This window comes from Protopterus annectens, chromosome 4.part0 (assembly GCF_019279795.1).
Source record: "Protopterus annectens isolate FY-2018-M chromosome 4.part0, PAN1.0, whole genome shotgun sequence".
Classification (NCBI taxonomy): domain Eukaryota; kingdom Metazoa; phylum Chordata; order Ceratodontiformes; family Protopteridae; genus Protopterus; species Protopterus annectens.
In genome coordinates this window covers 558996931-559014750 of record NC_056733.1, presented here as the reverse complement: position 1 = coordinate 559014750, position 17820 = coordinate 558996931, and the positions used below count along the sequence as shown (strand labels likewise).

At 37.3% G+C, this 17820-nt stretch overlaps 1 protein-coding gene across 1 annotated transcript in view; it reads left to right on the top strand.

The window, feature by feature from the left end:
- The window catches only part of SGSM1 (small G protein signaling modulator 1), a 1353076-nt gene that overhangs the window by 901785 nt on the left and 433471 nt on the right, over nucleotides 1-17820 (top strand). Inside the window, exon 16 of the mRNA XM_044068489.1 lies at nucleotides 3892-4074. Coding sequence (XP_043924424.1) covers nucleotides 3892-4074 — 183 coding nt within the window. The remainder of the gene's footprint in view (nucleotides 1-3891; nucleotides 4075-17820) is intronic.

Here is a 17820-nt window from a genome sequence, read left to right as displayed (position 1 = left end):
ACAGACTGACTATTGCACTCCTACATGTTAACACTCTGGCTGTTCTCTCATAATGGCACTGCTGCCTGCACGTGCTCTCTATTTATACACACATGCCCTCACATTGAAGTTCTTCTTAAAGTTACAACACATGCTCTGTCTACAGGCAGTGCAGCTTCTGTTAGTTTTTTTTTTTATTCAGACGCTGCTGGAAGTACTCCTTCCACTTGCCTATGATAGCTTGTGGATTGGTGAGCAGTTCATCTCTGGCATCCTTTATGAATGATGCACTGCAAAATACTGACCTGCACCACAAAAACTAAAATAGCACAATGCATAACCTGGTATCTGAAACATGGAAAATAATAAAATGGATATTAAAGATGCAATGTCACCGAAGCACCTAGTGATCATTTATAAAATAACTACAAGTGTGTCGTGTGGAATAACTATCTCTTTGGGAATGCACTGAAGTACTCTGTGGAGGACTCACTTTCTAATCAGTAGAGCAGTGAGTTCCATATGTAGGATACATGAAGAATCTTGTCAGAATTTAAACAGAAGTGTCCCAGCTGAGACTTAGGAATCACTAGTCTCCCCAGAAAGTGGTGTAGCTGAGGTGATTGAAGGGGTGCCACCTCCTTCTTTATGTGGGTGGGACCTATCCTCCCCTCCCCACCCCACCTAAGTCCTGCTGAGCCAGAATTTTAGCCTGAGACATGAACACAACTGGCAACCAATATACATATATATATATATATATATATATATATATATATATATATCTAGGACTTTTGATCGAAAGATCAAAAACCCAAATCCATTATCACCGAACATACTTTACCGAAAGCGCTTTCAGTGAAAAAGCGCTTACGGTAAAGTATGTTTAAAAAAAAAAAAAAAAAAACACAAATTAAACCTACTTCTATGCAGGGGGGCAAGAGCACCCCCCTACTTTAATATTCTCACTCCAAGGTCACACTACAGTGGGGAAAAGAGAAATTTTCCCTTATCTGCACTGTAGTACGACCGGCACAATGAGCATACTTATCTGAAAGTGCTGCTTCCGTGAACAGCACTTTTGCTTAAGTATGCTCGGTGATTTCTACATCGGTGGAAAGTGCATTCAAGGATCTGTACGGATCCCAGATATATATATATATATATATATATATATATATATAAATGTATGTGTATGTATATAAATATATATATATATATATATATATATATATATATATATATATATATATATATAAATAAATATATATATATATATATATATATATATATATATATATATGATGCAAACTGGTATTGTGGGGCTTTGCCCCTACACACCCCCAACTTTTGTCGTCATCAAATGAGGTGTCGACCAAATGAGTGTCAGTGAAATGGGTTGTCGAACAGAGAAGTAGATATATATATATATATATATATATATATATATATATATATATATATATGTGAGAGTATATAAATGTGTATGTATATAAATATATATATATATATATATATATATATATATATATATATATATATATATATATAAATAAATATATATATATATATATAGATAGATAGATAGATAGATATATGATGCAAACTGGTATTCCGTGTTTGGCTACAGTTTGCACAGCTTGTAGAACTGCCTGATCATAATTCACCATCCCTTTTCTGATGATGTGAGGTATTGACAGCTATGCCAGGAGAAGTAGGTCATTGGATGTGTAACATATGCCAGCATAGCTAGCTGGAGTTTTGTAAAGAATTATATGTCATTTGTAAATCAAATTGATTTGTATAGATGCTTGTGTTGTAAAAAGTGTTTGTAGGGCTGCTTGTGTTGAAGATGTATTAACAGTGTGTCCTTGTATACAGAAAAGAAATGGGCATTTATGTCAGACTGGAGTATTGTAACTGATTAAATGTGTGTATTGTAACACAGGATACTGGAAGAGAAGAGGTTAAGCTCAGCCCCAGCTAACTTTTAGAAAAATATCCTGAAATTAAATTACCAGGTTTAGGCCATAAAGATAGTATCTTACAGTCCTGAATGCAGCTAGACATGAAATGCATGTGAAAACACGGACTAGGAATCCTGCTGTATTGTCCTTAGCAGTGAACTAATTGCTACCCTGGAAGGATGGAAGTGTTGAAATGGTTTTATGGCTTCCAGATGCTGTAACACATCATAGCAAAGCTCTGTCTGTGTGCATGTTGACACCTATATGTGAGATTCTTGTTCAGTTTCTAGTAAAGGGGGGTAGTATGGAAACCAGAAGTCAGATGACCAGATATATGTGATATCATTCTGTAATCCAGCACAGAAATGATGTTTTAATACTAGATGATTTGGAAGTCTCAGAGCAGTTTGTTTTTGCAACCTGACAGAAGGGTCACTCTCCCACTTCATCTTGCCTTGCTTTAGTAAGTAACCAGGGAATAGTAGTTCTTTAGTCAGGAAAATATAGTAAGATTAGCTAAGTACTTTTTTTTTCTGTATCTGTGTGAATCTATTCATCTGTGTTATTTTAATATTTCCCTTGAATTAAACTCTAGTGTTTGTTGTAAATATATATTTAGTATTTTCATGTTCTTTTATTATTTATTATTAAATATATTTAAACTTTTCATTGTGGCTGGTCTTTTAGAGAATGTTTTAACCTTTGAGAGTACTTATATTTATTTGGTGAGAATGTAGATGCTCTTGGACGTCTTACTGCATTGGTCAAACACTACCATTTGTATTAGCATTAATTTCACTCAGTATAATTGGGTACCCTTGTAAGAGCGTTAGAGTAGCTGGCTTTGGAGTGTCTTGGTGCCAGTATCTAACTTATAGTCTGAGCAGAGGGGAATAGCTAGTAAATCTGTGCCAGCCTTTTCTGTGTGTGTGTGTGTGTGTGTGTGTGTGTGTGTGTGTGTGTGTGTGTGTGTGTCTGTGTGTCTGTGTGTCTGTGTGTCTGTGTGTCTGTGTGTCTGTGTGTGTGTGTGTGTGTGTGTGTGTGTGTGTGTGTGTCTCTGTGAAAATCAAATCTCACCGAGAGTGTGCGCGTGTGTGTGTCAGCTACTTAGAGCAGGGGCACAGAACACTGGTTTCATAGACAGGGTGGTGGAGGATTTGTCCTGGGACACTCGGCTGAGGACTCAACTCTATAGCTATGCCAGTGGGAAGTCTTACTGGAGACATGGAGAGACAGAGAGAGAAAGAGGAAAGAGGGAAACCCAAACCCTGAACCGAGCATGTTCCTGGGTGCTCTTAAGGGAACTTGGGCTCAGTGCAGATACCTCTGAAAATATTGAATATATCCATTTTTGTTCCAAGTGAATGTCCCTCACCAGTGTCACTGGTGAGGATTCAGGCTCCTTGATCATTGGCCCAGAGGAGGGACATCACACCTTTATCGGGATCATTGGAGTAGTCCAGATATTAAGAGACTAAATTGCATCATCATGGTTTTACTAGTCCTTGCCTTATGTGACTAGTTTGCATTTTTAAATTTAGACTACAAAAGGTGCATCTTCAGTCTGTACCACAGAAGGTACCTTAACCAACCTCTCTCTCTCTGGCATCAGATAACAAAGGAGTTACAGTATGCTGTAATTGTGTATTGTTTTAGCTTACCTTTTTACTGCTCTTCCCTTTCATTTTAAGCTATCATTTATTTTGTTATGAGGTTCACATAAACCATGCATAGCTTGTATATCAGAATGATGTTTTTTGTACCAGGTTTGTTAGCCTCTAGAGTTTGTATTTTTAAATTTTGCTAACACTGCCATCTTCTTAGTTAGAATCTGTTTTATTTTTAGAAATTAAATATGGAGCTTTAAGAGAAGAAAAAAATACTTCATATAGATTTTTAGTATTTACGCTGCATTAGTTATTTATGTCATTTTTACGTTTTGTAGGTAGATGACCAGGTTCATGCATGCTATGAACAGACAATGGCTGAGTGGATAGGCTGTGAAGCGATTGTTCGCCAAAGAGAAAAAGAGTCTCATGCTGCAGCTTTGGCAAAATGCTCTTCAGGCGCAAGTCTGGATAGCCAGATGCAGCGAATGCTGCACAGAGATTCGACTGTTAGCAATGAGGTAAGAAGACCTTAATCATTTGCAAAAATGGAATTGAAACCTAGTGTGAGGTTTTTTTTAACATAATGTGTAAAATACAGTTTTTAATGTAAGCTTATTAATTTTAGGTATTACTTTCTATTTTAAGAGAACCAGCATACATCCATACTACAATAAATATGTATGACTGAAACAAAATACACTAAGGTATTTGAATCCAATAGCTGACATTATCTTGAGAATTATTTGCAAATATCTCATATAACAGGTAATAGTTCTAGTTCCTTCAGAAAACACAGATCATTTACATTTACAACTTTTGTCCAAAAGGTTCCACAGGCTTTGGCAACTTATTTTAGAGATATCTTAAAAATGAACCAGTACACCAGAAACTACATTAGTACTACATGGAAAATAGGCATGTTACAGCAAACTACCACAAAGAAAGTGTACTAAGAGTCAAAATACTTTGAATAAGTTAGGGATGGTTATGTTGAAATTTGATTTATCAGATCAGGCTCTGATAAGAAAAATAGTTCAAAACACCATCCAAAACAACATTCAGTGGAAATAGAAATTTACTTTCTCAATGCAAAATGTTGAACCATTATTTTTGCATTGGACCAAGTCCCTCATAATCTCACATCCTCAGCCCTTTTTATAACCAAGTTTGAGGTTATGACATCTCTGAAAAAGAAAACTACTTGCACTTTATATTGAAATGAAGTATCTCCCTTTTCTCATAATTAATACGGCCACTCTAAAATTTACCCAGCCTGTATTTTGGCAATCAATGCATCAAACAATTGTATGCAATCAGATATAATATTATAACTCTTGTTTTGATTATTGTTATGATACATAAGGAGAAGAGTTGATGATAAACTGTCATTCCATGGGGATTGGTACTGTATTTTCTGGTTGTTTGAGAGTTACTGTTAAAAGTAGGCCTGACTAATACTGTACCCTATACTATTTGGTTTGACTTGTTCTCAGGCTGGGGAGAGAATGAATTTATTCCTATCTTCCTTTATAAAACTCTAAAACTGTAAAACCGTAAGGTATGTTTCTGCGGGGGGGGGGGGGGGGGACAAAAAGTGCAACACATGAAAATTGCACAGAATTTTTTTTTTTTGTCGGTTGCTTGAGTTGCAGTTAACTGAGAATTTACTGTAACTCATTTCTGCCTTTTTCTGTTTTGGGGCAGACAACAAGCTGTTTATTTGCCAGATGATTTCATCTGTTTATTAGTTGTGAACCACTGCTACCTCTATGGATTTCAGTATAGTGTTTTTTACATATGAAATACTGATTAGTGTACCACAAACATTTTTTAGTCTATGATTAATGTTCTTAGTTTACTATCTTCCATATAGGGTAACATCACAGGCAAAAAAGTAACAGATAACTTTAATGGGGAAAAAGATGTTACTGGAGCTACTGAAACTGGAAAATGTCATTTATGTGCGTTATCATATTTCCTTATAATGAAAACATATGCATCAATCATATGTTATTCAAAGCAGCTGTCACTACATGGAGTTATACAACAGAAAGTGGTGTTAAAGAGGCACAGTTCTAGTAAGTACAACTTTTGTAAAATTCCATTATAAACCAGTCTAAACAAAATATTTTTTATTTCTTACTTCATTTAAGCATCCCTCTTAATTTAATTTGATAAATGTTCCAAAAGTATTTATACAAGGGATGTGTGTGTATGTGTGTCTTTATTATATTTCCTCACTGTTCTTACTACTGTATAATTCATAACAAACATAAACAGTACTCCAGGTTAAGGACCAAAAAGCTTTTTTTTAAGTTGCATAATGTACTAATAGTTCTGCCCTTATCACCTATTGTCAGATTCAAAGACCTGAGAGGCCCACTGCAGGCACCTAATGCTGAGGGGGACTCATGATGCAGTTCTGTGGATATTGGCAGTTAAGTGAATGCATAACTACTTCGCTGTGTATTTAACAGGCTAAACAAATCCAGTGAACCTGCACAATAGCCTGGACTCAAGAAACATGTTACTCCAAGTCATCAAAGTGCAGAGAATTTTTTTGCAAAAATGCACAGAATTTTCAAGTTGTGCTACGTATTTAGAAAACAGAAAAATGTTGTGCTGTTAGGAAGATGCATAACTCTCAAGCCATAAATATCGATGGACACCTGCTAATACCACAGTGTAATACAGAAAGCCTGTAATGAAACAGCATACGAGGCTTAAGAAAGAAAAATGCACCAGATCCCCAAATAATGCAATCATACCTCTCAACTGTCCAGATTTTTGCTTCATATTTTTGGTCTATTCCTCATAAAATTTTGTTTTTTTGGAAAATCATTGACAAATCATTGAGGGTTGAATTCGAATTCAGAAAATAATGATAGACATTTGAGTTTCAAACGTCATACCCTTCAGAAAATCCATGTTATTGTAAAATCTGTTATTCTATTGACTTTCTAAGCTTGTAAGAGCAGTATTTAAAAATTTTCTCTGTTTTGGGCCTCTGTCCTCCCACTATTTATGGCTTTGTCCAGATTTTTTGGTTTGAGAAGTTCAGAGGTATGAATGGAACAAAGTGCCCATGTATATGTATAATGAAATAAGTTAAAAATACACTAGGTGAGGCATTTAGTTGTGCACTAAGACAACACATGATGTACTCTGCTAAACTGTACATCAAGCACTTAGAAAGAGCTATATAAGCAAAACAGCACTGGTTTACTATTCCTAAGTATAGATTTATGCAACCATGCCAGTGTACATCATTGTGTGACAAGAAAATATAACAATAATCAGTCTAAAATGTCTGAAATACCAGTCATAATGCTGTCCTACCCATTACACATCTGAAGTAATTAAGTACACATGTGGTTAGATAGTGATTGCTGCAGGGATATGAGCAATCTCTCTCATCTAAAAAAAGCCTCTTCTGTCACAAACTGGAGCAGTTGTCAGGGAACACAAAGTGCAACATGATAACAGCAAGAACCACAGTACCATACTGTACATCATATAATGTGAAAGATTAAAATGGACATAATGTCATCATTAGACCTTTTACTTTCATTTTGTTCATTATCTCAATCAAAAAGATTCAAGAAATAATACCATTGTAAACTATATATGTATATATATATATATATATATATATATGTCAACTGAAATACATGTACATATTATGAAATATAATATATATATATATATATATATATATATATATATATATATACACACACACACACACACACACACACACACGTATATACATACACATATATATGGGTATTGTACTGCACATTGAATGCACCCAATGTCAACATGCAAAACTTTGATGCAAAAACTGAAAAACAACAATATCAACATGCTACTATGAATGCACTAAAAAACAGCTACTGTATATGCAAAATTTAAAATTAAAAAACAAATATTTTTTGCAGGGGGGCAAGGCCCCCTGCATCCCATACTTCCTGTCAATTATACAAACTAACTCAGAGATCACACAAACATGGGAAAGTGCATATTCCCCAACCCCAGGAATTGAGCAATTTCAGACACTTCAGACACCTATCGACCAGCAGCTCTGTCAATCATAAATGGTCAACTAAACATCTGTTGACCAAATACATACTCAGTCTTTTGCAGGAAGCACATACATGGAGTGACAGAAAAAGTATACATACTATGTATTTAGGTGTTACTTCGTCAATATTTATATGTACACCACATACAGCTTCCTAAATTCACATATTGTATGCTGCACAAGACACTTGATGTGCCATTAAAAGTGAACATATACGTAGAATATACTGCATAATGTTTGGTTTTATAGTCACTGCCCCCATCTTTGGGGGAGGGAAGGAGAAAGCACTGGCTCACCAAATGCTTGACACCTAATGGGGGTGCTAGGTGTCTACCATGTGGAGCTGAAGTCTATGAATCCCACATTGCCATGTGCATGTCACACTGTGTGCTAAGGGGAACCCATGGAGGCACTTATAGTTCAGAAGAGATGACACACAGGAGAGGAGATACTGTGCTGCGGAAGAGGGTTGGTTCCCCCACAAGACTAGCAAGACAGGCATCCTCCTAGAATGTTATTCTCACCATGAATAGATAGACATCCCTGGCAAGAACACATGGGCCATAGGGCTCTCTCCCACCTGGGAATACCAGCTCCTGCAAACTTGGAACAAATGGGCCAATTTGATGCAGGTAGGAGAGCCATCTGGGTTAGTCTTACAGGGATGGAAAAATATGTATGACTTCTCCCTTAGCTACTGACAGTACCTACATATAGTTTCAGTGTTCTCACCTTATTAAATCAGACATTTCATAGATAAAAATAACTTAAACTAGCCGGACTCCATTAACATTATTAACATTATTAAACATTATTAAAATGAAGGACTTCACATATGTGAATGAAAATGTTCCGCATGATGGAGCACTTCAGAGACATGCATATATTCCATGACTAGCTGCCCTAGCTCCAGAGCTATTGATCACATTAAAATCTTGGAGTTATAGGAGGTAAACCATGTAATGATGTATGAGGCAGCTGCAGCATTAACAAACTGGTATATGAAACAGGCTTTACTCATGGCTGTTAGTCAGAGTGTTGTATGTCATCATCCTTAGAGGCACCATGTCATCCATCTGTGCCCTTCACAGCATTGTGGAATCACCATGCAGGAACTGTCTGTCCCTCATCTGCAGGCTCTTAAGATACGTGGAGTGCCCATCTTTGTGGATGCCAAGGTATGTGTGGCTTTGAGAGTACTAGCTACAGGGGCTTTTCAACAACCAGTTGGGGATGTTGTAGGGATATCCCAAGCATCTGCCTCAATGATACCCTACCAGTTCCTGAATTTCATACAACAGCATGTGAGGGAGCATATATGCCTTCCTTGAACCACAGAGGAGAGAGAGAGAGAGAGAGAGAGAGAGAGACAACACCATGCATAGCACACTTCCCTGGTATTGGGGGCCATAGACTACACTCACATAGAAATAAAGGCCCCATCTGTGAGCAGGGAAGATGGTATGTTAACCATAAAGGTTACCACTCCAATAACTGTCAGGTGGTCTGTAATATAATGTACAGTCGGTCTGTAGCCACCCAGGTGTTACCCATGACTTCCACATATTACATACATGTGGCCTATATCAGTAGCTTGCTTTGGGCAATTTTCCCTGGTGGCATCTTATTGGTGATACCAGATAGGCCCTGAAGATATGGTTAATGACACCTGTTAGAAATCCACAGGCCATGGCAAGCAGTAGCCTACGATTCTTCCCTCTCTCAAATCCAGGTCATTGTTGAGTATGTGTTTGACCTGCTGAAGGTTCTTTCTGCCTGGGTATCTCTGATGTTGCCCTGTAGTATGGCCCTAGCACATGTACAAAGATATTTTCTATTGGTTCTGTCATGCATATAATATAATTTTGAGGAAACAGTTGCATCAGGGAGTGTGCATGTAGGAAAAGTTCCACCACACCAGGCAGTGCCCAATGTGAAGGCTGGGGAGGAGCCAGCAGCAGCAGTCGACTATGTCACACACTAGGCAGTGCCCAATGAGGAGGCTGGGGAGGAGCTATCAGCAGCAGAGAACTGTGACAGTCAAAAGTGGGCATAGTATACTGTGGCAGTGGCTAAGAGGTGGCAGCTGGCATATAACTATGGGCTAGAATAAACCATTGTGCAGAAAATTAAAAATGATGTATGCAACAAACAACCAGGGTGTGCTCTTCCATGTACAGACTGGACACACTGTGCATCTGGTGTAACATAACCAAGTAACAAAGTATAGAGTGCAGGGCACAGATATTTGTGCAGGTGGGGGATTTCACAGTGATCAGTGTAAACCACAGGAAATTGTGTGTTGTCTGACAATATGACTGACATCAACCTGGTGCTATGCATGTCAGGTGTGTGTATTGAGGGGGCACTGGGAAGGGATGGGGCTCTGTTACTTTTGCTATGTATGTGATTGGATGTTGGCATTGAAACCGTATGAGTGTGTTCATTGGAACACAGCTTCAGTGGATGTTGCAGCACTGTGGTGAGCTGTGTGTGCATTCTACTCACAGTTTCATCCATGATACCACCCTCTTCTAGGAGGGCTGCAGGTACTACACAGTCCTTGCTTAGATGAAGGAATGCTGCATGAATATGAGTGGTTGCCTATGCCATACAGTTCTGCAGCATGAACTCCACACCTTCATGGATGTCTGATTCCTACTCGTAAGTGGAAGCGCTTTTCTCTTTGGTATAAACTGAAAATGTTCTTTCCTTACATGCGGACCTGCCTTTCATTCTTCCTTACTTTGTCCATTTCTTGAGTTCAGATCCTTCTTATTCTTCTTTTTTAAACTCATTGCTTCAGTTTGTCAGTGTGTCTCCCTTTGACATCATGACCTGTAGTCTGGTTTGTTCTGTCTGCTGTCTTACATCTTGTGCCTCCTTAAAAGTCTTGCATTTGTCAAGGGTCTTAGACTTTGTACTTGACCATTTGACCACGTCAGTTTGGAGCCTGAATTTCAGTTCCTTGTCATCACTTTCTTGGATTTTCTAGGCAAGGCACTACACACCAAAGTCTGCTTTGTGTCACTTTTTACATGAGGTGTTTCCCATAGTAGTGTTACATCCTGCTGAGGTAAGTTATTTGTTGCCACCAGACAGGGTACTTAGAGTACAGTTCATGCTCCAGTAATTGGTGTCATAGTCTACATTGCTTTCCAGAACATTTTCTGCATCCTGGCTTACATATTTACAAGTTTCATGACAGCCTTTTTGTCATATTGTTTTTGCAGTCAGAAGGCCCTCTAAATATGGACCTAAAAGTTTCCAATTACCCTACTTGTTTAGGAACATCAACAGTGGATATCAGCTGGCTAGGTGAATGTTGGCAGGCCAGTTGCATCCCCATCACCTACCCAAATCTTAAAAAAAATGTACCGGATATGGGCTGGGATGATTGCCTACAGCCATTTACAGTATTTGAACCTCTTTGCATATCCTGCATCATGTCAGTATGCAAAATTAAAAGATTTCAAAGTAAGAGTCCATGAAGTTCTCATGAAATATTAGTCAGTGCATCTAATTTATGCAGTCATAGCTTTCTGTGATTTACAGAGTTCTATCATAGGTAAGTGGAAAGATGCTCTATCATAATTTTCAAGAACCACAATTTCAAAATGCAGTAAAAATCCAAGGCAGCCAAGGAAGAAGTAAAAGTCCACAGTGGTAAAATATACCATACAGGATAAAAAGAAAACCCACTGGAGCCACCACGACCAGTTAAAACTTTATTTAACACACAGATAAGCACTTTCAAGCATTAGCTCTTCATTAGATCTAAAAAAACTGTTAAAATCAGCCATATTTAAACAAATAACAACCAACTAGAATCAATAACAGAGCCTACAGCCCTTCAATAAGGGTTTTAAAGGCATACAAGCATTTAACCCAGGTGTATGGTTAGCTTGTAATTCAGCTATCCATCTTAATTCAGCGAATTCAGTGCTATGTACAATGTCACCCCCATACTCACTTTTTGAATGTATAACGCCATAAGCTGAAATATATGGTCTTTATTTCAATATGTTTAGGGGTGTCCAACCTTTTGGCTTGCTGGGGCCGCATTGAGTGAACAGAAATGGTCTTGGGGCCACATATAAAATATATCATATAGTTAACTCTTTTGTTGCTCCGGAAGACCACAGTCGATCTCCTGGCTGTACTGTAGGTGCATTTGAACAATGAATAAATGCCTAATATTTGCCTTAAAATTCTAATTCTCATTCTAATTCTCTAATCTAACAGTTAACTCTAACTTCTTAGTTAATATATCTATATCTATATATATATATATATATATATATATATATATATATATATATATATATACACACACACATACATATATATATATATATATATATATATATATATATATATATATATTACAAATAAACAGATATTCACTACAACACTAGCATTTCTCACTGGGAAAACCATTCCAGCAGTCCAACTACGTAAAATGTCACCATTAGCAGTCCTAAATACTATAATCCACAAAAATAACCGACCAAATTTGCAATAAAGTAAAGAATTCACATTACTGACTTAATAAAACAAGTCTTAATAAGCTACAAGAGGGTCTCACCCAAACAAATAACTGGTGCCAGAAATATGGCCTCATGCTAAATGCCAAGAAATGCATCATCATCCCCTATGAAGAGAGTGATGTCCCCACAAATGATCACATTAATAACAATGTTGTAAGCATGCAATAAGTCGTATGGTACTTGGGCTCCCAGGTTGATAGAAACCTGACTTTTGACCACCACGTTGTCTCCGTTGTAAGGAAAGATTTTTACATGGCCCAATTCATTAGTAAGGGTATCTCATCCAGGGATAAAGAGGTCGTAACATCCCTGTATTCTTCCTTTACAAGAGCCATTATTCAGTGCAATGCCCCTTTTGACATGTGCCTCAGCAAAACACCCTGCCAAAAGAAAGACTACAACCATTTCTGCCAAAAAAGGTCAAAGGACTAAGTTCACTTAGTTATCTAAACAGACTAAAAAGCTTCTTGCTTTCCTCTGTCTCTCACTGGCCCCTATAAATACCATTGGCTTGCTTTCCAGGCTAAGAAAGATCCTGCCTTAAGAGACTTCCTCTACCTCAGAAATACTGGTTATACTTAAATGCTCACTACAAAGACCACAGCCTTCACTGTAACATAAACAAGCCACTTTTTATGGACAGGTTCTTGACACAAAAACCTTCAACTTCTGTAAAAACCTCCTCTCATTATCAAACAATGTAGTTCAGCAACATGATGGCTGGATGGATAGCCATAAATGTAGTCCTTGGGTAAGTAGCATAGCCTTCATCAAACCAGATGGAAAATCCACATACTAACCTTTCCCAGCTGGATGGCTAAGATCTAATATTGGTTATTCAAGTCTAGTTGCCCAAGAAGAGGGGCATGTTTAACTAAGAATTCCATTTGTAAAATTATATTCAATATACATATTAAATCTCTTACACACACACACACACACACACACACACACACACACACACACACACACACACACACACACACACACACACACACAAAAGCCCCTACTTGTAAAATAGGCAACCTCAGTAATCACATGGCACCCACTCACTGAATGAAATTGTCTGGAAGTCAAAATATCTGAAAATAAAAAATCATAATAGAGATGGATTCATCCATGTAATTTCCCACCACCAAAAGGACCATCAATAAATCAACAAACTGCTTGGCAAAAAGTAAATCAATAACAAAACCATAAACTATAATGCTACATACTGGTGTAAACATATAACTTGTGTCAATCCCCAAGTTAATCCATACCAAAAGATTGTTTCAGAGCTTCAGCTGTGTACAAACAGCTTTCTCCTAAAATCTTAACTCATTGATATTTGCTTTGCTGTAATTATAACTGTAAAAAAAAATGTTTTTAAGTTTATTCTGTACCGCAGTGATTCTCACTGTTACAAGATGTAATCTCTGCCATAGTGTATGAGTACTACATCCATAATTTGCTGTCTCTCTCTCTCATGTATTATATTATTTTGTGTTATTTTTGGAGCTTTTCTCCCCGGGCCTCCACTGAAAATGGACCTGTGCCCAGTCGAACTTTCCCGGTAAACAAATGTAAAATAAAATAAAAAAAAATAAAAATAAACTTCCCTCCAATCTAAATCCATTTCACATTCAGACATTTTAATTTGTGAAGAAGTTACTCACAGACTGACAGTTTACTGAGCTGTAATGCTGACCTTCGCTTTAGAAAAAAACAAATTCCCAGACTTTGTCAATAGCTCAAAATGTAGAGAGGATTATTTATTTATTTTTGGAAAACATCTTTAAAACTGTTAAATTGATTACACACCCAGAAACACAGAAAAGTTATTGTGATTATGTAAACCACAGACTGCTGCAAGAAATCAAAGTCACATTAGCACTCTATGCTTATGTCCGAACAGATGAATCATACCTGTCAATTCCAAAAGAAGTAAAGTAGCTTAATAAGAAGGTTATTTGCAAGGTTGCATGGCAGTTTATATTGGAAATAAGCAGAGATATTAAAACGGCTCTGTTTTTCATAATTATGCCGAAAAGTCTTCCAAGGTAAATACAACTTCTGATTTAGTATGGAACCATACCTCTCAACCTTAGAGCAAGAAATCTGGACAAAGCGAAAAATAAAAGTAGGACACAGGCCCAAAAATAGTTATGCATCACAGACACCATTGAAACAACTGTAGCTGCAAACATTATACATCACTTATAATCTTTCTATCCCATTATTGTCAGTTAAACATTATATGGCTCATTCAGTCCTGCCTTCTTTTGCATCAAAGAAAACTATGAAATGACAAATGCATTAAAAGTAATGCATAAAACACATTGCATCAACATCCTGCAACTTCCTACCTGCAAGCAACCACAGAGCTTTCACTGAAACTAGGGCTGCTTGTTTCCCCAGAATGACAGCTCTCCCTAATTAAGTCTAATGGTGTACAATCTACCAGTATCTGGACTACCTGAAATAAATTAAATTATGGCCTGTAAATTGAAAATACACTTTGTTTAATTAAACTATATTTCTAAGCCCGCTTACTATATTTTTTCAGTAACATCCCAATATCCATTTCCAGGTCACTTTACAAGACATCGGCAGTGGTAGACTTGGCATCCTTCAGAACCCCACAGGCCCACACTAATATATTGTCCATTAAATGTAAATATCCATCCACTGTAAATGGCAAGAAGCTATGTCTTAAAAAATTTACTTCTGGCATGCGTACCCAAGTATTAGGTTTTGAAACAAAGAAACATGTTCTCCACAGTCCGTAAGTCTCTGTCTTTAATAATTATCTACTGTTGCAGCACTCCCAACACATAAGCACACACATACACACTAAAATCCCCAACATTTAAAAAATGACATTGTGCCCACTTGATTTGCCAGTATTGATGATCCGCCAAAGCTAAGCTTACTGTTGTCCAATCTACCACTGCTTAGAACCTACCAATGAAAAAACAGTACTAGGTGCTTTTTTGTTTGTCTGAAAAAACAATACAACTTTATATGCTACAGTCCCACATAGTCACTCCACTACTGACCCATTAACCCTAGGCTGCTGTCTCATTCTTACTCCCTGGAAGTGCATTACCTTGGATGACTACTTTATTTTCCTAAGCAAAAGACACAAATTGGAAGATAAGTCAAAAATCCAGACATTCTTTAAAAATCCATACAGTTAAGAGGTATGAGTTCATGTTCAATACAACACTCTCCCTGTCAGGAAGGCCGCAATTTAATGAAAGTGTACTCTTAATGTATGATATATTTGTGAGCTAACTTGTTTGTGTTCAGTAGGTAGAATGATCATTGTTAGCCTCTTTGTGCATGCGTCTCTCTCTCTCTCTCTCTCTCTCATGCACACATACACACACACACACACACACACACACACACACACACACACACACACACACACACACACACACGCACACTCTTCTTCTACTTTCACACACACAATTCTGCTTTCATGCATGCACTCACTCACTCCGTACTTACCTATTAACACAGGTAATTGCTGTCCCTTTAAAAGGGAACAGCAGCAAATCCATACATGAGTCCCTCTTCAGCGAGAACACACACACACACACACACACTGATTGTTTGGCGCAAAATAATGGCGTAAACACACTGACCCTTTTTTGGCTCAAAAACAGAGCTAGAAGGTGCTTTGGCGCATGTGCACACCGACATTATCGTTACAGGTCATGGGAGCGAAAAACACAAAACAAAAAAAAGTGTTTTGGGGCATGCGTACATCAATGTTGCAGTTAGAGGTTGAGGGCCACATGGAAGAGCTCTAAGGGCCGCATGCAGCCCGCGGGCCGCAGGTTGGACATGTCTAATATAGAGCATTACTTCTGAAACATAATCTGATGTCACTCATATGTTGCAATATACGTTGTTTTAGCATTTTATTAGTCATCCCAACATAGAATGCTTTGCAAGATATGCACTCAGCTAAATACACCACATTTTTAGTTCTGCAGTCTGCATGTAGTCTAGATTTATACTCCCTACCTGACACAGGGTGTACAAAGATGCCATTTTCTTTAATATATTGACATGCCTTGCATTTCTTACATTTAAAAGTTCCCGACTTCTTCCTATGTGTTGTGGACTTGTTGGGAAGTATATTCTTACATAAAATCTGCTTCAGATTTTGGCCTTTAGTACAAGTAAATCTGGGGTGGGGATCTACTAGTGCTTTCAGCTTAACAGCTTTTAATCTTCCAGTTCTTTTTTATCACCTGGGATAGGGCATCTATATCACCATTATAGTGTAAATGTATTCTCACAAACGGGTTATTTCTTAGCTTCTGTTCATTAACTATAGTCCCATTGTCAGAATTTCCCATATTGCATTCAAACCATGGCTTGCCTCTATTCCGTCTCCAATTTTTTGTCCTGGCTATTGTTCTCTTAACTTTTTGTGTTGGATAGCCTCGACTAACAAACATATACTGCATATTATCTAGCTCACTTCCATGTATACTATCTTCAGTGCATAGTCTAGAGATTCTTAGCCCTGTCCACTCATTACATTATCAAAAATGTGCCTTGGTTGCATACTGTCATTCAGTAACATGTTATTTCTACAACAACTTTTTCTATACACTCTGGTTTGTAGTTTGCCAGTCAAAGCTTTGTAAATCTTCACACCAAAAAATCTATTGATTCAGCAGAATAACTCACAGTAAAACATAAGAAATCTGTTGTGTTTTCCAGGTATCTAACAAATGACAATAGTTTTTCAGTTGTACCACTCCATAAAATAAATATGTCATCCACAAAACAATGGTGTATTTTCAGACTTGCCTTCCATGGACAAGTACTAGATAGAACATGGGTAGCCTCCTACTGTGCCAACGCCAAGTTGGCATAGATGTTGGCACAGGGGATAACCATGGCTACACCATCTCTCTGCCATTAATATTGATCATAAAACATGAATAAATTATTGCACAAGATCAAGCCAAGAAAAGCACATATCTGTGTAACTTTCTTTTCATCAAATGTTGCATGAGTTGGAATAAAATCTTTAACAGCTGTGATTCCATAAGAATTCAGAATCACAGTAAATACATTATTTACATCTAAAGTCACAAATATGTAACTTTAATGAACAGTTATATATATTCATAAGAGTCACTCAGAGATTGTAAGAAACAGGAAGTGTCATTTATCACTTCTGGCGCATAAGATAACATTATTTTAAGTTTCTTCTCCACCCATATGGAGAGGAACTCAGTAACCCAACCTCTGCCAAGCATTCTATGTTGGGAAGACTAATAGAATGTTAAAACAACATATATTGCAACATATGAGTCACATCAGATTATGTTTGAGAAGTAATGCTCTATATCAACATATTGAAATAAATAAAGAGCATAGAGTTCAGTTTATGGTGTTATACATTCAAAAAGTGAGTATGGGGATGACGTACATAGCACTGAATTAGCGGAATTAAGATGGATAGCTGAATTACAAGCTAACCATACACCTGGGTTAAATGCTTGTATGCCTTTAAAACCCTTATTGAATGGGGCATAGGTTGTGCTATTGATTCTAATTAGTTGCTATTTGTTTAAATATGGTTGATTTTGACTGTTTGTTAGATCTGACGAAGA